Source organism: Hesperophylax consimilis, chromosome 10 (genome assembly GCF_061612785.1).
Source record: "Hesperophylax consimilis isolate HC1 chromosome 10, BYU_Hcon_1.0, whole genome shotgun sequence".
NCBI classification, from domain to species: Eukaryota; Metazoa; Arthropoda; class Insecta; order Trichoptera; family Limnephilidae; genus Hesperophylax; species Hesperophylax consimilis.
Genome location: NC_142845.1, coordinates 27,915,289 through 27,941,692, shown reverse-complemented (window position 1 = coordinate 27,941,692; position 26,404 = coordinate 27,915,289). Strand labels below are relative to the sequence as shown.

General features: G+C 33.5%; 1 protein-coding gene across 1 annotated transcript; it reads left to right on the top strand.

The window, feature by feature from the left end:
* Positions 1-318: 318 nt before the first annotated feature.
* Positions 319-25,856, top strand: LOC149420566 (uncharacterized). Its single transcript, XM_089636383.1, has 14 exons — positions 319-337; positions 3,501-3,692; positions 4,837-4,988; positions 7,108-7,334; positions 8,206-8,323; positions 12,872-13,057; positions 13,675-13,855; positions 14,755-14,860; positions 16,125-16,205; positions 17,055-17,331; positions 17,565-17,622; positions 18,180-18,237; positions 19,209-19,286; positions 23,816-25,856. Exons 1-14 carry the CDS (start codon positions 319-321, stop codon positions 24,516-24,518), a joined length of 2,436 nt encoding a protein of 811 aa, XP_089492509.1. The 3' UTR covers positions 24,519-25,856.
* The last annotated feature ends 548 nt before the right edge of the window (positions 25,857-26,404 follow it).

Genomic DNA, 26,404 nt, shown 5'->3' with positions numbered 1-26,404 from the left:
AATAATAAAATTATTAAAACCTCGTTAAAAGTGCTTAATTCAATACATTCTTTCATTACATTAATATTTTTATTGTTTTATCTCTTGTTTGCACGATTCGTTGCTTTCATTGTAACAATCTTTTAATAATACACAATTGTTTAACGCCATTGTATAACAGGTAGACTCTCAAACAACAAATTTTGCAATACCTCTAATTACTTTATTTATTACTTGCTGTACCCCGCCATGCGTTGACACAGTATTTCTGTGCAGACAGAGCAATAATTTTGCGTGTTGCTTATACGTCCAACAGATTTCGCTGTTTTTCAAAAAAGCATGTTTTTACCTGTTACAGGTAACATCTCTATAATTTAGGTAGAACTTTCGGGGATTTATGATTTTGAACAGACGAACATTTACATTTTCATTTATGTACTCGTAGATAGATAGATAAATGCCTTGAGCTTTACTGCATACAAAGGGAACTAGAGTTTTAAATGTTTATTTAGATAATAAATTATTATTATAACCAAACAAATTGAAAAAATGTCCCGAGATATAATAAATGCCGACGACGGGAATTGAACCCGCAGACTTCTAATTGCCAGTCAGCTGCACTATTAGTAAATTATTAAACATTAGTTTCAGTCAAGTTATTAAACTGGATTATTAAACATTAGCTTAAGTTAAGTAATTAAGCTCGATTATTGAACATTAGTTTAAGTTAAGCTATTAAACATTAGTTTATAATCAAAAATAATAATTTTATTTATTTAAATAGCAAAGAATAAAAAACTCATTATACTTTATTTATTAATTTACAGTTTTTTTAATATAATATTATTTTATAACATGAAACTTATTTGTTTAAATTCCTGCAACATGTTTTTATTTTTAAATTATTAATAACTATTTTGTTATGAAATACCCTTGTCCTCCTAGCGTGTATACGTATTCCCTTGTGAAAAAATAAACACGTTTAGTTGAAAAAAATCCAATACTTAAAAACATTAAAAAATCGAAATACGGAAAATTGTCATCTTTTCCGGTCTTTTTACAAAATAAGTAATCTCTAACTTTGTTAATAATATAAATGATAAAATAAACCATGTACAAGTATACATGTTTGTCGTCGACTAACACAGAAAAACTAGAGAGCCTTCTTTCGAGTCTTACACAGTACATTATGTAGCTAGAGAGAAGAGAAAGAGACGACACGATCAAGTGAATAAAATACTTGATTCGGGTGATATCAAGCAGAAGACGAAGAAAGGAGTCGTTGCTTCATCAGAACATCAGAAGATCAAAAGACGTGTGGCGGTTTACCCTCTCTGAATATTCCTCGGAGAAACGACATGATGGTTAGTTAGTTTGAATTATTCGTCTTTAAATGCACTCTATCTTTGATATAAAAATAGTTTAGCCAACTTTTAATTACGAATGAAATGACTAATTATTACTTTCCCACATAGAAAATAAGCAGGAGAACTTATGACATCCGTATTATAGGTTTATCCAATTGATAAGTTAACCATAAATCTAGCTGGTTTCTGAGAAATCAGTTTTTCTTTAAATATTATTCATAATTCTAAGAAACTTTATGGAATATTTTCATATGTGTCTCAAGACGTTCCCAACATACGATTCCTGAGTTTTTTTGAAGTGAAAAATGTGGTACGAGTATATAGACATTTAGTTGGCATTTAGTTCTCGTTTGAGAATTAAATGTACATAATTTATTTAATAGATATAATAAAAAACAGATATAAATTAAAACAAAAACGAAAAAAAAAATGGTGAAATGTAATCCTCAATAGTTTATTAATGTGGAAAAAAAGTTTATATTCTAGTAGTCTTTGGCATTGAAAATTAATAAAGACAATATTTTTCTTCAGTCTGCTTCAATTTGAAAAGAAGACTACAACCTCGAGAGAATGAATACGAAATTTAATTTAAGAAAATTTTATGTAAATGGTATGCGTTCACGTACACATAACGTTAAAAATGCGATTTTATTTGTAGAAGTTTCTTATGTACCTATTCCCAGATAGCTACGATAAGAAAAATATGATTCATAAATTCTTAATCAAACAATAAATAAGGACATAAAAACATGATTGATACATTCGAAATCAAACAATAAATAAGGACATGAAAACATGATTGATACATTCGAAATCAAACAATAAATAAGGATATAAAAACATGATTGATACATTCGAAATCAAACAATAAATAAGGATATAAAACATTATTGATACATTCTAAATCAAACAATAAATAAGGACATAAAAAACATGAAAAAGCGAATTTTGAGATAATCGCTATTAAAGATTTTGAACTGTTTTTACATACATGTCGACTGGGGTTTGATAGAACCTTTCAAGCCACAAATAGAAAATTTTACAGGAGTTGATAATAATATATTTACAAATTCATTTAAAATAATCAAAAACATTGAAGTTTATATGAAAGAGGTTGTTCCTTTTTATTAATTTTGATGTAAAACTATGCTTATTGATTAGAAGAGATTTAAGGGTTGAGTTATTATTTATCCTTATATAACCAAAAATAATTTTTCCAATTAAAAATGCCTCAATCAGCAAAAAATACTTGCCACAACACTGCCATGTTGTACTTTGAAGACATGTCATTCTATATATAACCTCAGAAATGTAACAATCCCAAAAACTGTGGATTGAAGGGTTTTACAAATACACAGTCGATAAATGTTTGGATATTTTTGGTTTTCTATGTTTGTCTTTTTGTTTTATTTGCTAATCAGCTATTTCACTACACAACTGAATCATATTAATAATAAATACAATCTCATGAACTATTATCCAAAAACCCTCCTTTTAACGAAAGGCAATCGGTTAAAAGTGAGGTAAGAATAAGTGGGGATTGTTTATAGTTGCAAATTGGGAGGCGTGTTGATATTTTTGCGTGTGGGGACATATTTATGTTGACTACGTAGTGACTATTTTTGTGTGGTGATAATTAAGGCATGCCGTAAGTATATTAAACATGCATTGGACGGGAAAACGACCTTAAGGAGGTAAAGCCGTTCTTCCACTTGTGTCTTCAATAAAGAACTCCAGTGAAAAATATTAAGGCTTAAAAATATAAACATATTGGCCCTTTTCAAACACAGCATTAAAAATGTGGTTGAAACGAAGCGATTATATATATAGATCGAAAAACGCTGATTCTGAATACATACTTTTTATTATGTATTTATTATACGTAGAATTTATTAATTGTCATTTAAAAACGAATAAAACACCATCACATTAAAACACACTGTTTGGTTAGTAAGACTGAATCTGCTGATTCTGACATTACAACCAGTCTATGTGAGTAATATATCTGTGGTATACAACATCCACATCAGGGTTGCCAATTCGCTGAGAATTCCCCAGTCTTTGTGAACTACATTATCTTAAGATGGTCACACATTGCATTTTATATTTTCATAAAGTTAAATATTAATTTCTAATGTTTTTTAATATGTTTAGAGGCCCAAACGGAACCACGAGAAGCCAAGGTTTTATGCTACTACACGAACTGGTCTGTGACGAGGTCTGGTGCGGGTAATTACCCCACCAGCAACATAAATCCCTTTCTCTGCACACACCTGCTCTACGCCTTTGGGGGCATAACCAAGGAGAGTATCATCCGACCTTCTAAGACGCAGGATATTGATAACAGTGAGTCTCGAATTGGAAATAATTGTACTTAATTGAAAAATAATTCATAAAATCATAAAAAATATTTCAGTCTGGATCAAAAAAAAGGTACACAATACAACATGGCAAACGTAACGGAACACGATGTCATGAGTAGAATTTTCTGAAAAACATTGCTAAGGTAAATATTCCTTGTAGAGATGACATTTTGCTATGTAAATTCGTTACAACACAAGTTTCAAAAAAACGAAATAAAGTTTACTGAAATAATAATCGATTAGATGCTGGGACATCCAAATTGACTTGCCCCAGCATATAATCGATTAGATGCTGGGACATCCAAATTGACTTGCCCCAGCATATAATCGATTAGATGCTGGGACATCCAAATTGACTTGCCCCAGCATATAATCGATTAGATGCTGGGACATCCAAATTGACTTGCCCCAGCATATAATCGATTAGATGCTGGGACATCCAAATTGACTTGCCCCAGCATATAATCGATTAGATGCTGGGACATCCAAATTGACTTGCCCCAGCATATAAATTTGAGTATCATTCCGACGTGCTGCGGGCAAATCACATGTCCATGATTTTGTCACCGAGAATTTCGAGAATGCTTTGAATAGAGGTCAATGTGCGAAATCAGTCGAAAAGCTCACATTGAAATAACCAAATCCTGCGTAAAGTAAATTTCGCCAAAGGAAGCTCAAGGCTTGCAGGGCAGTCCATTATAGGACTTCTGCGCAGGATCTGAATGTTCGTTCCAAAACGAACCGCCTGGCGTAGCGATGAAAAATGAGTGAAGTGGGTTAATTATAACACATTTGTAAAAGTGTCTTAGCAAAATATTTAATTTTGGAAACAAGCTCGAAATTCGTATGCAGATTTTATTTTCGAGGATTGAATGGTGATAGTACTATGCGAGTTGCCTGTATGCTGTCAGAGTCATTTATTGATAAATCATACAAAAGAAAACGGTCACGCCACTTCCCACTCTCCTCGCAACATGGGTTTTTCTCCTTTCCCGGATTGGCTGGTCTATGATTATATACCATTATTTTCAAGGCAAAATTTAAGGGTACCATGAGTTCTTTTCGAATATGTATTAGTAGTTGTGACAGTTAATGGATAAAGAAATTTTGTTTTTTTTATTAACTAGATGGATTTTTAACATTCACTGGGCTTAAGAAAGTCAACCCGAACCTCAAGACAATATTTGCAATAGGAGGAACAGATGAAGGATCCGCAACCTTTTCGTTTATTGGAAAGGATAAAGACAGGCGGAAAAAGCTCATTGATAACATGATCAAGGTAAAAAGATAGAAGTAACACAAATGGCCATTCAGAGCTATTTATTTAATTTTTTTTGTGTTTAATTCGTAGAACTCCATTTAATTTTTAATTAAAATCAAATTTAATACTATAATTATTATGTTCTGCAAGTATTTTTTGCTATTGTTACAGCTGTTTCAGCTTTCAAAGCCATTTTTAAACTGTGGTTATAACCACGTTTAGACGACTTATTTATATGATTTTATTTTACCTCCTCCCAATTTAGAATGATTTATTACCGGTTAAACCGATTTACTGATATAATAATTGTGACAATAGATTAATACGAAACAGCGGCAACAATAACCAAAACCAAGAAATATTTGCGGAACTTAATAATTATATTATTAAATATGATTTCAATAAAAATTAATAAAAAAAATATTTGTTTGTAAGGTCCCCTTGGTGAATTTAAGGTACAAAAAAAGGTCCCATATACAAGCCGAATCAAATTGTAGCTCATTTACAACATGATAAATTTACGCAATATAAATATGAATAAATAGTTTTGTCTGTATAAAAACATAAATATTTCAAGAAGGGCATACAAATACAATATATTATATCGACGATTCTAACCAATATTGTATTCTTATGCCTTGCTCGAAAGATTTGAGTTCTTATACGGACAAAACCATTTATTCGTATTCATATTGCATATGTACGGGCGCAAACAAATAATTAGTCTTAGCCAGGCAAAAGATATTTTAATAAAATACGCCTTTTGCAGGGTAATTCAGACGTAGATTATAACGAACATTTTAATAACGAAGTATTTAAAAATAGTACCAAATATTAGGAAATATATTTACCTATATATTTATTAGATCAAGAAATATAAACAAGTTATATAATTTAAAAAAAGTATATTACGCGCTAATTCAGTATGGAATTATTGCTTGGGGAGGTGCAAATGAAAAAAAATTATAAGCCACGTAAAGGTGGTACAAAGTCTAATAGTTGAAGTAATTTTGAAAAAAAAACAACCTATTTTCCATTACGCAACGTTGTTAAAAATTTCCAAGTTTAAAATTTTTTAGAAACCTATAAAAAAAGACTCTTTATTACAAATATTAAAACATAATTCATAAAGACATAAATATAACATCCAAATTCCTCAATTTTCTACCACAAAACATAATAATTATACAACAAATTCATAATAATTATATTTACAAAGGTATACAATATTTTTAATGGTCTTGGAAAAAAATAATTTCAAGTAAAAAGTCAAAATATTAAAAAAAAAAACACTCGTAATATCATTAACAAATTTCAGTAAATTCATTTCGAACCCAATTTGTATTATTTAATGTTATCACATTCTGAACTATTATACATTTATTACACAAAACTCAAAAACTAGTTCTCTTCGTTGGCGTGGATATAGTTAAAAAAAATATATTTTACTATTTGTTTTCATGCCATTTATTGTGTATTATTGTAACAACTTTATTAATTGAAGGAATAAAGAAACAAAAACATATTATATGAAAATATTTTATTTTTAAGTAGATCTTACATATAGGTGCACAGTTCCATTGCAACTCAGGACAGTAGCAATTCAACACACATTTGAATAGTTATTAAAAAAGATGAAAAAACTGTCCTATAACCTCACCTAATAAATCTGGTTTTTTCATCACTTTCAAGAGTGATATAGGTTTTATTTTTTTAGTAAAACACAAATAACTTCATACCAACCAAGTTCACTTCATCAGGAGCACAAGTATACCTGTGCTCCTGATGAAGTGAACTTGGTTCATGAAACATGTTGAGATTTTGTATCGAAATAAAGTGATGTAAACAAAGTTATTTGTGTTTTAATAAAAAATAAATAATGCCATCACAAAGTGAAAAGCAGTTAGAAGAAGTTTTCTTCGAAAAATTAGTGATATAGGTCATGAAATGCCACGGTGAATTGCCACTGTCACGACATTTGTAGTTACCATAGGTTCAAAGTATATCGTTTAAAATGTATATACGTAATTAAGTTTTCGTTGGGTAAAGTAACGATTGAACGCTGTGTGTTGTTCGCGGATTGAGGCCTTCCAAGAAATCTTGAATATATATTACATCTTATAACCTGATTTTCCAGCACCTCCGCGACTACAGATTTGACGGTCTGGATTTTGACTGGGGACAGCCATCTTTCGGAAGAGGAGCGGATTCAGCAGACAGAGACAACTATGCCACGCTGGTGCAAGAATTCAGAGAAGCATTCGAGATGGAAGAGACAGACATGCCACGATTATCGGTCTCCATTACATTACCTAGAGATAGGGTCAAAATCGAAAGAGGATACGACCTTCCTAAAATTTCAAGGTAAATTATGAAAAATACTTATTTCGGTTGTGTGTCTATTTGTAACTCTGGTTCAGTAAATCTAAAACTCGGATCTGCTCTGAATTTTAGTTGCGACTGTTGTTCAGACACGCGATATAGTAGGTACACCTACCTACAATCATAAAATTATTTTATTTTTAGTAATAATAATAACAATTCCATTCCATAGTGGAAATTTTGTACGTCTTTTGTCTAATTATTTGGCAGATTTCTGATCTGATCTGTTGATCTAGTATTGTTTCAATAGCTCTTGTATATTGTCTCGGGCCGCGAGTTTCTCGTGGACAAATAATAGAAAGGGGAACTGAATTGAACTGTGAGAGAATTCCACCAGAATATTGAAAAGCCCTACTTTGTTTAGAAGCCTTTATGTTACCTCTCTCTAAAGCACAAAAACTCCACGTCACTTCAAAACAACACGGAATCAACCTGTGGTCAGTTGCGCGGTAGAAAAGGTACTGACTGGTATTCTCCGTATCCTGGTGGTATCCTGAATCGGATGGGTACAGGGGTAGGTAAAGATTAAACTAAATCGTAAATAATAGTTATGGAAAATATACCCAAACATATATCATACAAAGATGCAGAGGCTTCTCTCTAAGATTGGTTCACGCCACTCGCTTCAGAGCTTTCTTCTACGTAAGGAGAACTTGCTTGCTTGATGCTCTAAACCTGGCTTCACAATGTTTGGGTGTCATAGAGTCTATTGATTCTAAAGTTCTCAAGCATCCTCGGAAATTTTATGGAAATTTGTAAGCTCTATGCGTTCACCATTTCAAACAAAGATGGCGTCAAGATTGTATTGATGTATTATTGAGTTTACAACGAGATTCGTGTAATATTTTTCTAGATACGTCGATTGGATGAGCATCCGAGGATACGACTATCATTCATCCATAGAGCCGATGGTTAATCACCACTCTCCGCTGTATTCAATTGAAACCGACACAGATGCCACACTAAATCTGGTAAGAATAATTTAACGATTTTATATAATATAAACATTCATATTATATTTAAAGAAAGTAGAGAAAACTAAATGTTTTATAACCAAGTCGTAAAAATATATTTTCGGGCACTACATTGCTAACGCTGGCTAAACCTCATGAGACATATTAAAATAATGTACCACGGAATTGTATATCTTAAAAAGGCCAACAGAAAAGTCCGCCATGGTAAGTGTCTATCTACTAAGGATAACCCGCAGAAACGTCGGGTACATGTCAGCTAGTATAATATAAACTAATTCTAAGTTTACATTTAAACATGGAGTGGGTATAAATAATAACAAAGAGAGAGAGAGTGACGTTATTCAATTCAACTCTTTCAAGTATTTATACTTATTTTTTCATTTCAATGCAAATTACTGGATGAAAAAAAGAGGAAATGTGATGAAGTAAAATATCAAAAACATAATAAGTTTTCCGATATATTCGACCGAATGTAATTTTTTAAGAATGTTACTAATTTAGTGGTGTTCGTGTTAAACAAATCGATGTCTGAGCATAATCTTCAGCTTCTGCTAATAAATACATCTTCAATATATAGTTAGAATTGCTCATAGGAATATAAAATGTGATCGGAGATGTGACTCTTAACAGACATCTGAAATTAATATTTTGTAAAAGGTAAGGGCTATCAATAAAATTGTAAAGTTATCTACTTATGGTGAAGTAAAGAATTATGGATGAAATCACCTGCAGAATAGGAATCATTAAGGCTCCGTTATAAGCGTTCAAAAAGAAGAAGAAGATGGCGGAGATGATTTGGAAGAGAGGTGTGTAAATACGAATGATAGATAGAGCGCACATAAAAGATTATAATAATTTTATAGGCGTAAGCGAAAACATTTAATACAGCATGTTTTATTTAAAATAGAGAAAAACTCTATTGACATCTGAGTCAAGTTGCATAATTATTCCATACCTATAACATGTCAAATTACAGAACAAGATGTGTTTTCTATATTTTTTTTATAATTTTCGGAGCATACTTTGCGATATTTTTCTATAGAGGGAATTTCATATAATCATTTGTTCAACTTGGCATCTGAATAGAGATCATCTCAAAAACATAATATATACTTTTTTTAAGAGCTACCAACTTAAATTGTTCAATAAGATATATTGATATATTATAATAATGATATATTCTGTCGGTAGAAATTCAGAATATTGGTTCCTAACCACTAGAACGATTTTTTGCATAATGTGCTAAATTTATGTAGTACCTGAAAATATTACATAAATTTTTCGGAATTACAAATTTATGTAATACCTAAAAATATTACATAAATTTTTCGGTATTACAAATTTATGTATTATCAAAAATTACAACATTACATATATTTTTAGGTATTACAAATTTATGTGATATCTATAAATATGAGATAAACTGTGAAATCCACGTGGATTCATTGTCTTAAAACTGCAGTAAGCAGTCTATAATATTTTAAAGAATGATATTAATCAAATTATTGGATAGTATAATAAAAATTGTAAACCCTGTAAAGGTGGTACAAAGTCTAATTATTAGAGTTATTTTTGAAAAAACAACCTACGTTCCCTTCAGAAATATTGTCCAAAATTTTCAAGTTTGATTATTTGAAATTTTCAAAATTGCCAAAAATTGAAGACATCTATGAAGAATCAATATTAAAATTACTCAATGATAATGTATTGAAACATTAATTCATCATTGCGACATTAAATATAACATCCAAGTTTCTCTATTTTCTACCCAACAAATGCACACTAGTTATATTTACAAAGGGATAAAATATTTTGATAGTCTAAGAATTTAAAAAAATAACTAATTTGGTATTACTCCAGAAAAAAAATATTTAAAAAAAACTGAACCCTCGTAACATCATTTAAAAAATGCAGTAACTTCATTTCGAACCATATTTATATTTAATAATAATTTTTTTTAAATGATAAAGTAATAATAATAATAATAAAACGAATTTTTAAAAATATATTATGATAAAACTATACTAACAGACCGAACGATTAGTCATAATAGACCCGATATAGTTTTACATGACAAAATTTAAAAAAAATAACTAATATCATTGATATATGATTTAAGATTTTCACGGCCAAAAGTATTTTTGTTATTTGTTTTTGGGGTATTATGCCGTGTTGCGCTAACTCCTTCTTTAGCCAACGTTTCGGACAGCATTGCAGTGTCCATCATCAGGGCAGATGTCTTATTATAAGACATCTGCCCTGATGATGGACACTGCAATGCTGTCCGAAACGTTGGCTAAAGAAGGAGTTAGCGCAACACGGCATAATACCCCAAAAACAAATAACAAAAAAAAATATCATTGATGTCGCTATTCTAAATTCCTGTAATATTAAAAAATCTGTTAATGAAAAAATAAGAAAATACACAGATTTAGGAAATGAAATAAAAGAATTTGGCATTCTCAGACTGTAAAAATATTACCATTCGTTATTTCGGCTACTGGCACTATACCTAGCTCTTCTCATTAAAAATTTAGGCGTATTAGATCTATCAAAAAATTTATATATAAAGATGCAAAAGTCGGTCATTCTGAATAGTTGAGGGATCAGTAGGATTTATAGGCCCTGTTAGAAGTTCTACCGAGCCGAACCCTCTGATATGAAAATATCTGGAGTCGGTGAATTATTTTCCCATTTGATCTCTGGTGAGTTGACGTGTTGTTCTTGTATTGTTTTGTATTTTTTTTGCTTATATAATGCACTTGCATAATTTTGATTGACTAGATGATCATTTGTGGAAAAGTGTGTGGAAGGGTTTAGTTTTTCCTATGGGGAAGATTTAACCCGGACATAAAATCGGAAGTAAAGTATATTTAAAAAATATATATATAATATCTTTATTGTGACAAATTTTCAAACTATAACTATAGAAATACACGAAAGACTGTTTTGTGTACATTGGTTTATAAATTAGATGAGTATATAATTTTATCAACGGAAAGTAATTTATAAACAGTAGGTATGTAAATAATAGAAATGTTAATGTAGTTATGTGTTAAGGTTTATGATAGCCCGCCTCACTAGGCTTAGCCTGTGTTGAGGCAGCTATCTACCAAGTTTATTTATAGTAGTATAACGTACCTACAATTATATAAAAATACGAACACTCAATAGTTAGGTAGCATCAATATCAATACATCATTTACCAAGTTCGTTTATAGTCCTAATAATATACCTACAATTTTTTACGCTATCTTTGAAATTTTTTTTTGAATGACATGTTTTTATTTTATCAGGAAGAATATTGTCGCAAGATATCTAAAGTTTCGTTGACCAAAAGTAGTGTGCGTTACAGGAATTTGCAGTAAGTCTTTGTTATTGCTGCGAGTACAGCGAGTATTAGATCTTTTTTCGTAGTATGTATGTATATTTGTGTATAGGTGAGTGAGTATTGTTTTTGCGTATGTCTGCCGAACATCAAACACATTCATAATATTAAAGATTAAGTTCGAGTCAGTAATTAGAGGAAGCCTAAGAATTATTTTTATAATCGTTTTCTGTGCCTTTATGATTGAGTCTAGTGCAGATGAAGTTCCACCTCCCCACGCTATGATACCATACTCAATAATAGATTGACAGAGTGCAAAATAAACCATTTTCAAGTGTTGTGAGTTGAGGAAGTTTCGTATCGTTCTGAAGAAGTGCATGGTTTTTCTTATATTGTTTGCAATTATTTGAGTGTGAAGATTCCTTTAAGGTATGGATCAATGGTGAGGCCGAGGTACTTTATCTGAGCAGTGCGCTCAATGTAAGGACACTGACAACATTCTTCAGAATTCAAACATGTGTGTATTTTAATAGAGGCATCGTCATGAAGTTGACCTGTAATATTAATGCTTGATGTGATGTATTTGATTTTCTCGGCATTCAATGTGAGCGTATTTGTATCCAACCACTTTTTTACAATGCTTATGTCTGTTTCAGCTTTTTTGTAGACAGCTAGCTAAGTGTCAGCTTCAAAAGACAAGGTTTTTTATGCATAGAACAAAGGATAACAAATTATTTTAAGAAATAATTAGTCGCCTCAAATATCTATACAAATTGAAAATATCTCCCGAGTGAAAATTGTGAGAATTGAACCTGCACCTTCTGCTGTCCAATACGCTAAGCTCGTAGCTCAGTGGTTCAGAGCACCTGACCGGACATCAGAAGGTGCGGGTTCAATTCTCGTCGGCGGCATTTATTTTTACTCCGGAGATATTTTCAATTTGCATGAATATTTATTGCTTATAATATTTTTTTATATTTTATAATGTTACCGAATCCTGTATTATAATACACTCTATGATATTACTATTTTGTTTCTATGCCGTTTACTATGTATTATTGTAACAATATTAGAAATTAAAATGTTTTGTGTTTTAAATGTGTAAATTGTGAAATTAGTATTTCGAAAAAAAAATCTAATGACCAAATCGAAAACCGAACACCCATAGCTCGAGTGGTTAAGCAGTAAGTTATATCTTTGACATTTCATAATTCCAGGCCCACACGGTCCAGTACTATATAAGTGCAGGCGTAGATAGAGCAAAGATCATGCTGGGAATTCCGACCTATGGACACTCCTATACTCTTCAGGACCCTAATGTATTTGCAATTGGCTCAAATGCCACAGCACCCGGAGAGAAAGGACCGTTTACTGACGAATTAGGAATTTTAGCTTATTATGAGGTAATAATGATACATACTATTTTTTAATGTAAATACCGCACAATAGTCCCAATTGCTCCCTACCGTCTGGAGCCAGTGAGACTATGGCATCCCCAATTGGGGTAAATCGTGAGACTGAAGATAGTGGGGAGAGAAAGAAGATATCTGGTCACCAAGCACGGCTAAAGCCATTTCAAGCCTTGTTTAAATTCTGAATGGTAGTCTTACACCAGAGCGATTGAGAGATACTGAGAGTATCTTCCACTCTGGAACTGGATACTATATTTTATTTTAAATGAATAAATTGTGAAATAACACAAATAAAATCTTGCGCACGCCGGGTTTTGAACCCCGACCTTCGGCTTGCTAGCCGAGAGCCTTACTTCTCGACTACGGAGCCTTACTAATTTCGGCTGTGACTTCAAATGAATAATTGAATTTTGTTTTAAATTTGAGTGTCAATTACACAGACGAACCAGAAAGTTTAGATTTATTGGGTGTAGCACTTTCAAGATCAATTAAGTAAGAAAGCAACAATTGCCATACTAATAAGTTTGTTATAAATATTTTAATGATAATTCAAATTACTCTTAGGATAATGATTTCCACATTGTGTTCATATGCATTTATCTGATTAGATATGCGCCAAACTGATGCCAAAGAATGACTCCATGGGGCAACCCGAAGAGTGGGCCGTGGTGGATCCTAATCCTCGAGCGATGGGGCCATTTGCCCACAAGGGAGACCAGTGGGTAGGCTACGACGATATGGGCAGTGTTGCAAGGAAGGCAGAATACGCGGCTGATCAGGGACTTGGAGGTAAAATACTTTTCTTTGAGATACCCAATGCAAATAAACATCACAATCATTTTTAACTACTATATCCTTAATGATAGATTGCCAGATATTCTACTAGCAGGACCTGAAGTTCTTCCGGAAGGACGCAGCTTCTTCGTTTATAGCTGCACTATCCTGTGTAAAATAAGCTTCAAATTTGCACGAAAATAAAGAACATTTCTTTCTCTTTCATACTGCATAGAATCCACGACAGATCCTCGGTCGATACGCCATGGCGTTCGATTATATCAGTGCGTGCGCACCTCCGCAATTCGTTACGGGTGGCGGGCACCCTCAGGATCATGGTACTGGCGGAAGGACCAGGAAATATTTTCTTACAAATCACGTACTGCCAGCAGGACTCATGCTAGTCTTCCGGTAGACTTTTTTGCACAAAAAACTCGTCCTAAGGACGAACCATTGAGTAATCCTTCATTAAACCTTGGAAACGAATAACGGCATATAATTGATGTTTTTAATAAACACTTATTTATTATGCAGAATGAGTGAATGACAGTACCCCGATCATCCTCTAATATTTCACGTACTGGAGATGTCATAGCCATTATACGGCATTATTCTTATGTGTTAATAATATAACTTATTTGGTATAATTTGATGTGCCATTTTTTATAATCAAGTTCACTTAATTAATAATTTTAATGATGTGAAAATTTGATTCGTAATGTTTCTAGCTTATTTTTTGGTATGGACGATTTTTAAATGTACCTAAATTGCTATCCTGTTTTCAGTTGCAATTACTTGTTTCTTAAATAAAATATGTGCTTACATTGTAACAGAAATAAAAAAATCAATGTAGTAGATATTTGTTTATTAACAATTACATTCAAAAACGTTTTCATGAACCTTTTTCATTACAGGAATCATGTTCTGGTCCATCGAATTGGATGATTTTCAAGGAACATGCCATGGCCGACAGTATCCCTTGATCAATTCTGCAAAAGATGCACTCACGAGGCGTCTCAGGTAAGCAACCAACATTACAGAAATCATGCTTTGGTCCGTTAGATGTATGATTTCCAAGGAATATGCCATGGCCGACAGTATCACTTGATCAATGCTGCAAAGGATGCACTTACTTACGAGGCAGAATCAGGTAAGCAACTAAAATCACAGGAGTCATGTTTGGTCCATTGGAATGGATAATTTCCAGGGGACATGCCAAAGCCGATAGTATTACTTGATCAATACTACAAAAATGCACTCACGAGGCGTCTTGGGTGAGCAATTAACATTACGGGAAAAATTGGTTATTTCCAATAACAATGGGTCCTGTGGTGTGCCAGGAAATTCCAAGCTCAATTTAATTCCAAAATCAAACGTCAAGTGTCCACTTAATTTTTTTTTGTGTCGCATTAAATAAGTATATGATAACAATTCTTCCATATTTCGGTAGTTTATACAACTGTTGTTACTAATAATATTATTTTGTACAAGAAACCTGTAAATAAATAATGCTAAAAATAAAATTATTCATTATGACGTAAAAATTTTGACATTTCTTACGAAGATAATTTTCATCACTTTTCTTGGGTGATGAAATATTATAAAAATTACATCAAAATAATGTAGATCTTTTTGATGATACCTCAAATCTATTATTTCCACAGTCAATTTATATCAAAAATAATGAAAGAAGACACTTTGACACTAAAAACGCGGCACATATTTCGTTGGCATTCCACAGAAAAATTCTTTGTAAAAAATCTGAAAAGCTAGAAGTCATTCCGGTATTTGCTGCGTAAAGAACGAGAATAGCCCAAGCGATTGTGACCTTGTTCTTCATACAAATTCCTTATACATAAGGGTCAAAATCGCACATATTTTTTTTTTTTTTAAATTCGTAGATAATATGCAGCACTCACATATGCGGTCCCGGCATATGACGAGATCGGATAAATCATCAAAATGATAATTCATCACATTTTTAAAAAGTTTTATAAAGTCATGGAAAGTGATGAAACAAAAACTTCATTAACTGGGAAAAGCAGGTTAGGTTATGTTAGGTTTAAATTTATTTATTTTCATTGTTTTTAATGACTTTTTATATCACTTTTTAAAGGTGTGTTGAATAGTCACTGTGTTGAGTTATCATGGAACCATAAACATGCTATGGCCGAAGAGGTGTATCAGGTAATCTTTTAACTTGGAATTGGAACAGCAGGCTGTTAAAAATGTTTGGAATTACTATCGTAAAACTGAATTTATGTTGGATTTTATTTATTTTTAGGGAAGCAGCGGCTTCTCCTCAGACATCCACCCCAAGACCCCAAACTGAGGTTCCTATGGCTCCTTTTGTTAATCCTGGAAGGTAGGAAACGTTTATACTAACTACAAAATTGAAATTTTGTCCCAGCGCGGCTATCGTACTTTTCATACAGGCAATTTGACCGGTCGGTGGCTGAGTTGACATCGCGTTTAAGTCCTACCCAGGCGTAGTGTGTTCAATTCCTCGGCTGGCTAAGTCCTCCATCACATCGTAAAACTGAATTTATGTTGGGTATTGAATTGAATTGAATCACAACACAAGCAACATTTTCCACTTACTGTGGTGGTAGTAGGAGATTTTGATATATTGTCAGGTTATTCGCAACCCGGGAATGATTGTCTTTCTTTTAAAATTTTATTTTTTTATTCTAAGGAATATTTAATAAACTACCAATGACAATTAAAAATACAAACGTTTTTACAGCTAAAGTCAAATATAATCCAAGGAAATGGCTATTAGATACTGAGGATTTATATTGATGCCCTACTGAAGACCTTGTTTTCCCAATTGGAATTTACATTCTAAGGAAATGGAAAATCGTTATAAATTTGTATTACCTTATGTATATTAAAACCATAGAAGTACTTGTTGATTATATTCATTTGTTCACATTAAATTCATTTGTGCTTGTTTGTTATATGAGGCTTATACTGCTTTTTACATATTTATATTTATACAATTCTGTAATTTAACCAACTTATTTTTATTGTTAATTTATCATCAACAATATACATACTTACATACTGTTTACCATTGTATCATGTTATTGAAAAAATGTAGTCATTATGTATCTGCTGACAAACTACATAAGTAGTTAAGCAGGTTTGAATGTTAATAAATAAAAATAAAAATAAAAAACTCAAATCAAATTTATATGTTCAAAACGTACAGTTTACCTACGGATACCTCCTCAACAACGGATACAATACGTGCATCTACACTTACTGCTAGAATCGAAACAACTCCAACCACAACAGTGAGATCAACAACACCAACAATACCTCCCACCCAACGAACCACGATTTCCACAACCACACCAAAAACTACAATACCACCCACTCAATCCACCATGACATATGTTCGAAAGGCTCCAAGACCAGCGTTTCCTGTACAGACTGAATCTCCAACTGCCAGCACCGCCACCCCCCTCAGAAAGGCTGTGGAAGAGGTTTGTATACGATATTATAACGTAGTAACCCTTGTTTAAAATCTGGTGTTGTTTAACTTTTAGAAAAACAAGCTGTGCTATTCCTTACTTTCTTCAGATAACGTTTCTGACAGTCTTATAGTGTACAGTGTACCTTGTACAAGATTGATTTTCATTTCTCGCTTAAATAATAACTTTGGACTTATTCAAGTCACTCAGCATGGATACGGGAGATAACTTATATTTGTTTACAGAATGCCGTAAATGATCCTCAGATCACCACGAATCTTTTGGAGGCACTTTTGAATTCTGGTAAGAGCCAAACTTTTTCAGTATTTCTTCAGTTTTGTTTAGTTGTACAGATTTGGGAGGTAAATCATTTATTGGTTTGCCAAAACCTCTGCCATAGGTTACCCCAAGTGGTTCGCTACGTTTGATAACTTAGCAGGGGTGCCCGGATTCATGGGATGAGGATTATCTAGGTCTTGGAGGCAAATGCGTCTGCCCACCTACTGTGTGGCGGGATGGATTTGGAGAGACTGGTTGAGGGAGATCTTTTTACCTCTCCAGCAGGAATATATCAAGCCATAGAAAATTAAATGAAAAAGATATTCTTAAATGAAAACACATCTTGATATTATATTTTATATCAACACGAAATACAATTGAATTTGAAAAATGAAGTTTTTTGTCGTTTTCTCAAACAGTGATTTTTGCCAGTATCTTCGATTCTTTTGAAGAAGTTTTAGATTAAATCTCAAGACATAATACACCATCTCCAGATCGGCGAAGATGTTTAAATATGATGTACAAATATAAATGGTTTAATAATATTTTAATCATATTTTTTGTCATTATTCGATTTTCAGAAGGAGGCGCTGATACTCTGAAAAAGTATTTGGAAGAGAAATTAGGCCTAAAAGAAAGGTACGATAAGTTATCAGGGTTATCATCTATCTTCATATTTCAAAATTATAATCTAAACACTATCCAACATGTAGGGAAGGTTCGATTCTGAAGTTGTCCAAGTTCAACAATATATATTTCTTTATTATTGGTCAAATCTAGTTCCTCCAGAAACTAGATTTTAAAGAATCTAGTATATCTAGAGACCTGAAAACTACATTAGTAACAAATATTTTCTAAATTTTAGCCCATCTATAGGGTTTTCCAATAAGAGGTGTTATTTTGAATAGCCCGCTATTTCGGTAGATGTTACTTTTGAAGCTGTCATTTTTTGACATTTGACAAGTAGAAACTACGTTATTAATAAAAATGGAACGATACATGCTTCAGCAACGCATTGAAATTATTAAAATTCACTTGAGTGAATCAAATGTAAATCATCTTGAGTGATGACGCCCATTTCCACCTCGGTGGCTTCGTCAACAAGCAAAATTGTCGCATCTGAGGCTCGGAAAACCCAAGAGTTATTGTTGAAAAGCCTTTCTATCCTCAACGTGTGACTGTTTGGTCCGACGGAGTCATTGGACCTTACTTTTTCGAAAATTAGGCTGGAGACACAGTTACGGTGAATGGATTGTGCTATCGAGAGATGATTAATGATTTTTTATGGCCGGAATTGGATAATATTGATCTGGACAACGTTTACTTTCAACAAAATGGCGCTACGTGCCACACAAGCAACGAAACCATTGATCTTTTACGGGAAAAGTTTCTTTGAATATCAAAATAACACCTCTTATTGGAAAACCCTGTATTTGAAACTAGATGGTATTATAGTATTGCGTTGTTGTGATCTGAATATTTACTAGAAAAGACAAATCTTTAGGTCTCACTATCCCAAAATCAATTGTGATGGAGATGGTTCATTATAGAACTGTTTTAATAAACAATGACTATGAAATTTAAGTTTTTTGATTTTTTTTTGTTTTCAGCACACTACGAAAACTTATCGAAAAAAACTCTTCAACACCGCCTCCCCAAACCACAACTCAAGAGACTGCAGGCCCAGTGTGAGTAGGCATAAAAGAGATAATTATTAAATGCTTTTATGACATTATCCATTTCACCTACATTTTTTTTTCTTAGTTCAATTTATTTTACTACCATAATAGTTAAACTTGGTGAAACATGTAAAATTGCGATGTTGTGTTTAGAACAACGTGGTCCGATATCAGTCAATCCTACGTAGGGGAGACCTAGGAGAGTTGTGACAATTTTCAATTTAAGGGATATATCTCGCTCAATAAACGTTCCACAGTTATGACCTTTGTGAACTAATGTAGCACCATTCCTTCCCTTTCCAAAACAATTATCAAAATTAATAAAAGCATTACAGTTTCCGAGAAAATCAACAAAAAGAAAAACTAGTCCCTCTGTCACAACTCCCCTATCACCGAGGTAAGTTGTGACAGGTACCGAGGTAAGTTGTGCCAGCTTTGTATTTAGACTATTTAAGTTATAAAAAATACCATTACACATATTATAAATAAATAAAAAATGTATTTTTTTTGCAAAAAGTAATGTAATCATATTTTAGTACATTCAGTACCAACAAAAACAACACATGGCATTCCCATAACAAGTAATTATATCTTATAAGTAATTATGGCATGGCTTTGAGATCAATCATATTATAAACAGTCAAAAATCTTAATTTAGACTGATAGGCAATTATGGCAAATGTATTGCAGCTCGCCTCCAGTACAATCTACGTGTGACCAGCCTTTGCATTCAAGGCATTGCACCCACTCCTCATTCGATATTCTGTTTGCATAGGCTTCAAGGCAAACCAAGCAAACACAATTATTTTCTTCGGCATTTCTTTCGTCATCACCTGTTCTCTTCTTCTTACTAGTCTTCATGGCTTTTTTAGGATTCTCCTTATCGTCGCTTAAGTCACGCTTTTTCACATTCTTCGACTTCCTTTTGGCTTCTATAGCAGCTATTTCATCCTTATTAGGTGTGTCAGTAAGCACAGCAGATTTGACTTTGCGTCTGTTTGGTTGGCAGTTTTTTCGTGGCGGAGCTTTTGGCAACGGTCTAACTAATTCTGGCGAGAACACATTAGAAACAGTGGCAAGAGGACTATAGACTGTAAACGCGGAGGCAACAGGTTCATTAGCATCATTGTTCAGGACTGGGCTATGTGCTGAAGAAGTGGAGGCAACAGATTCATGAGCATTATTGTTCACAATTGTGCTATAGACTGTAGACGTGGATGTAATAGGTTCAATGGCATTATTATTCAGAACTGGGGTAAGGGCTATAGACGTGGAGGCAACAGGTTCATTGGCATTATTGTTAACAACTGATGAATTGCTAGATGGCATGGTCTGATCTATAGATGCACCTGGAGTAATGGATCTTGCTTCAACGTTATCAACTGTGCCGGTTTTGAGATTTGGAGTTATGGTTCTTTCTGCTGGATTGTCCAAAATTTCTGAAATGGATTGCTCTAGTTCTGGGTTGGGACGATCAGCGACTTGACTTGGCAGGAAATTTCAATTCTCCAAATATGTTTGTGTTAAACGGCCATGTTCCAGTTGCAGCAAAACCAGCACTGATATTCCTTGCAGTGATTGCTACATCAAATGCAGACTTTGTTATAGATGGGATGTCATAAATTGTCATGACTTTCCCGGCATTGCTTCGCATCGAATTGTCACAAGCTGTATTAATTGCTTTTTTAAGGGGTCCAAAAATGGCACGATCCAGTGGCTGTAGCTTGTGCGTACAGTGTGGGGGAAATGTGAGCAAAATTATGCAATTTTCTCTGCATAATTCAATGTTTTTTAGAGCTGTATGCGAGGCATGATTATCTAGGAGCAACAGAGCTCTTTGCTCTTTTGATGGTCTAACATGATTTTTAAAATGCTCAAGGAAAACTTGAAAATCATCCTCTTGCATCCAGCCTGATCCGTTAGCTGTTCCGACTGAACCAATTGGGCCGTCCCGAATGAAATGCTCTTGGAATCGTTTACGAGGAAATATAAACATAGGTGGTATGTAATTACCTATTGCATTTCCAGCTAAAGCCAGTGCGACCAAGGTCCCTCTTTCTGCCGATGTCATGGCACTGACCTGTTTTTCTCCGCGTCGCGCAATTATCCTATCAGGCTTTTGGACGGTAGTTATTCCAGTCTCATCGACATTCCAAATATCTTTTGCATCATCAAGTTTATATTTGCTTAAGACGCCTGTGTAGTTGTCAAAAAAAGTGGCCACATTTGTTTTATTGAAGCTGGTAGCGCGAGCTATGCTAGTAGATTGAGACAATCTTAAAGATAAATTGGGATGTCGTTGCAAAAATAGCTTAAGCCACACTTTTCCTGCCTTTTTATATTCCTCCCATGACTTTGGAATTTTTTATTATATTTTTTGGCTAACTTATATGCAATGACTCTAGTTTCTTTTGTTGTCAGTCCATAATTAGCTGCTGCACATGTTAGCAAATAGTTGCTTAATATATTCTCCTCCTCTTGTGTAAATATCGTCGGACTGGTATAACCCATAGATGGAGCCTCGCCTACTGGGTTTGCTTGATAATCAACTTTCTTCTTAATATATCTTGATAAAGACATGTAGTTCAGATTGTAAGAGGACGCGGCATCTCTTAGACTTTAACCTCTTAACGTAACCTCTTCAAAGGCAAGTTCGTATATTTCGACACTACCAGTGCCTTTATCAGTCTTTCGTGTGTAGTTATTAGGCATTCTGTAACGAAAAAGTAGTCATTTAGCATGCAATATCACACCACAAGAAGAAATATTTTTTTTATCGAAAATGAATTTTAAGAGACATGATTTTATTGCGGACTGTACTTGCAAGATTTGACCTTAATACACTAATGCATAAACACATATACAGACATCGCAAATTAATTAAAAAGTGTCGAAATAACCCAGCAGAAAAATTAAGTCAAATAGGAGAGTTGTGACATGCTGTCACAACCCTCCTAGGTGCTCAAAATTCCGACTTGGTCCGAATAATGATTCATATTTTCTAAACACAATGCAAACACAAAATATCAATGTAACGCTTTGAGACTTAAATAACCATACAACTTAAGAAAAGATAACACAACAACGCACATGTAATAAGACATGCTATAAATACAATCAAAAATTTTAATAAAAACTTACTTTTCGCTTTTTTTTGCACGCAGACGTCGTAACTACGCGACCGCTTCTCGTGCGCCACCGGCGTGTACGTGTACTGAGTGAAGTAGCGCTTCTCTAGAGCGACAAACGAGCGTTGTTGCCATCTCGCTAACTATTATAGGTGGGGAGAAATCGTCATTGTCACAACTCTACTCTGTCACAACTCTCCTAGGTCTCCCCTACAATGAAGTTCCAGTCGGTACATATGATGTCAGAACACGCGCCGAGTGTAGTATTAGTGTAGCATTTTATCAGCAGTGGATGAGGTGATGTTTCACAAAAACGACGCTTTTATCCAATTATTGTTAAAAAATATATATATATATATTTTTTTAACAATTAATATTAAAAACACCCATCTCTAAAATTCTGTTCACATAATTATTTTTAAAATCGTCAATACTCTCAATCACCTGACCGGTTAGTGGCTGAGTGGGCATCGCGTTTGGGTCCCACCCAGGCGTCGTGTGTTCGATTCTTCGGCTGGCTAAGTCCTTCATCACAACACAAGCAACATTTTGATCTTACTGTTATGGTAGTAGGAGATTTTCAAATATTGTCAGGTTATTCGTAACCCGGTAATGTTTTTCTTTCTTTAAGGCGATGCACTACGTAGTAATTTAAAATCGTATGTTTTTGATTTGAAAATGTGGTCACCTAGAAATGTTTCAGATGCTTTAATTAAATACTGCGAGTAGAATACATCCTGGCCTTTGAAATAATCGAGTATTTTTTAGATAAGTCTTTTTATAAGCCCAAAAAAAATTATGTATAGGCCTATGAAAACTGATTTAAAGTTCAAAATCTCCTACTTACGAACTCATTTTCGGTTATGGTTTTATTGTTTGATGTGGTAAATTAAGTTATTTATAAAATGATGGAAAAACATTCAAATATTTATGCCTGAACATCCACAAAATAAAATAAATGGCACTTTTTGGCCATGTTTTTTTTCTTGCATAAATCAAAACAGGTGGATGGTGTGAAGCGGAAATTTAAGCCTTATCGTCATCTACATAAGGTGTGTTATTTATAGCGGCTCGATTCAAAATATTACACGACGTAGTTCATTGCCTTAACAAATAAAATAAAATCAAAAACAAAAGAAGAAGTACTTGCCATATAAATTTGAATGGAAACAAATGAGCCACTGCCTTAGACCATTTAATATGTCTCCTACACTTGCCTAAAATTGTATATCGCCATTTCATTTCAATTTCGTAATCATGATGAAACGCAGTTTTGTATTTAAACATAGGCCCGAATTGGGCTTATATTTTGATCACGAAACACACCCTCAAGGGACTTCTTATGTTATGCTCTTAATTTATTGTAATATTCATTTACCTGAATAATTAAAGCATTTTTCTGATTAACAGATTTCGACTACCAAATCCGAGCCTATCGTTACCCATTGGAAGACCGAATTACCAGCGACCCAACTTTCCTTTGACACAATCAAGCAAAACCATGGACTATTCTAAAAAAACCACAACAAATAGTGCTTACATGGATTATGAAAACTCTGATGATGGCCTCTCCAATGATCAATACGGAGATGATGAGAATATATCATTAGATTCTAATAATAATCGTTATCCTCTATCTATATCTTCGTCATCCAAAGTATTTCTTCATTCTTCTAATCGAAACCGTAGTCCCATTTCTTATTCATCTAACGTTAACCTAAATCTACCAGAAGACCAGGATATATCTCCGCTTTCTTTCTCATCTGGACTCAGTTTCACATATTCTGATGAATTGAAGAATGGTGCGAAAAATTACCAGTCCAGCAAAAGCGATGAGCCCAGAGCCAATATTTCAGCAAACAATACGGTAAGTGTTCGAGGAAAAGATAAAAGGGGGAAAGTGAAAAATTTGTCTGTTACTTCTAATACTTCTGCATCTTTGGACAGAAGACAACAGCATAAGAATGTGGTTTCACATTCGAGCAACGGCGGTTCTGATAATGATAGCGTAGCGATTATCAGTGAAGATTTTAAAAACGAAAAACGCGAGAGACAAAGACGAACTTGTACTCCCAGAATAGACGATGAGTTGTTGAAGACAGTATTTGGTTAGTTGAACTAATATGTGTTAAAATGTGGTTTCTAAAACAAATAAGAACACCGTTGAGTTACTTATAAGTTTTTTTACAATAACAATTTAATTTAATATTTTACGAGAAGATGGAAGCACTTCTCGAGAAGTTGAATTGACGACAATCAGTATTAGCGGGTTCAAAAGTATCGAGTTTAGTTGATCAACTAAAGTTGAAAGATCTTAAACCTGGTATATCAGAATGAATCAATTTCTACCGACTCGGCATGTCGCGGCGCTGAAGATGCAAGATGCATTGTCTGATATATTGTAGGACGAACCTACAATAGCGTCATGAGTTTTAGTACATTAACTTCAAAAATATATACAAACCTAACTCAATATTACCCTGTGCTGTTTACGATTGACTGTAAATGTGCTGGAGAATTTTCAAATTTCACGGCGGAGGGAATCCAGCGCTTTGGAGATAAAGACGTCATCAGGTGAATATCACAGCGGAGGGAATCCAGCGCTTTGGAGATAAAGACGTCGTCAGGTGAATTTTGAAGAGCAGCAACGTTTTTATGGATAATTGTAAGAATGTTATTGGAAAGACAGCAGTAAAAATTAAATCATGAAAGAGAATAATCACGAGAATTCAGCGGGTAAAACGTTCGAACACTAAATAACTGTAATTTTAAGATCCATTTTTCAACCTTACATCAAACTTAAGGCATTTATGATAAAATGAATTGACCTCCAATTTTGAGTTATTATCATAATGCAGAATCAAAGTCTAGTTAAATAAAATTGCTCAATCTAAACATGATATTCTTAGCATGCGTGTTCAAAAATATTAAATTATAAGTTATCAATAAGTATTTAAAGTCGTAAACGAAATTTTGTTTGTTTATACAGATGTAAACAAAATAAGCATGTTTTATTCACCATTCACATACCTATTGTTCACTATGTTAATGGCTATCCTATCTAAGAAGACAAGGTAAAATACTTATCTCCGATTGTATTTTAACTAGATAAGCCATCACCGTTTAAAAAATTAAACGTATTTGCACAAAAAAAAACTATTTAAACACCCTTATCACAACACTCACTTTGAAAACTTGGGTTCAAAGTAAAAAACATTGTTTGTAAAAAAATTAAAAAATATATTTTTTTCAAAAAAGTAACGTTTCATTATATACAATGTGACAGTAATTTTTAAAGATAAAATACACACATAACATGTACCCCATGATTACTGTGTTGATTGTTTATCAAAATCTCTTATATTGTAAAGAAATCGCGAAACTGGACCACCCCTCCCTGATATCTGAAATAAATAATAACCAATAAAAAAACTTAGCTCACGAAATGAAATAGTAATTTTATTTTTAACCTCCTTTTTCTTTACTGTCTTTGACAGGCTAATACAAATGATACGCAGGGCCTGCCTTGAGGTAAACGGCACCTGGCGCTAGTATAAACCTCAATGGCTCAATTGTCATAATTATGGTTGGCACCTTGGCAAGTCGGCGCCCGGAGCGAACTGCTCCAATTGCACATGCACAGGACATGCCCTGATGACAAGGCTGTAAAGAATTTAGATGTTTGAAAATGTTAGAATCATTATACCAGAAGTCAGGAAAAATTGTCGTTAATTCGACCCACGACAAACATCCATTTGGTACATTGTCAGTGGTATATAAAAACACTTACTTAGGGGCAGGGCTGCGCTGCGGTGGAAGTCGAACCGGTAACTTATTGTCTAGAAGAAACCTGCTTTGCTCTGCGTTTTGCGCCGAGTTGTCAGCTTTTTTCATAACAGACATGTTCTAACTGTTATAAACTGTCTAGAATCTAGGAGTACTAAATACAGATATTACATCCGCAAACGAGATTCTAGAAATCAAGACTCTCAGAATCCA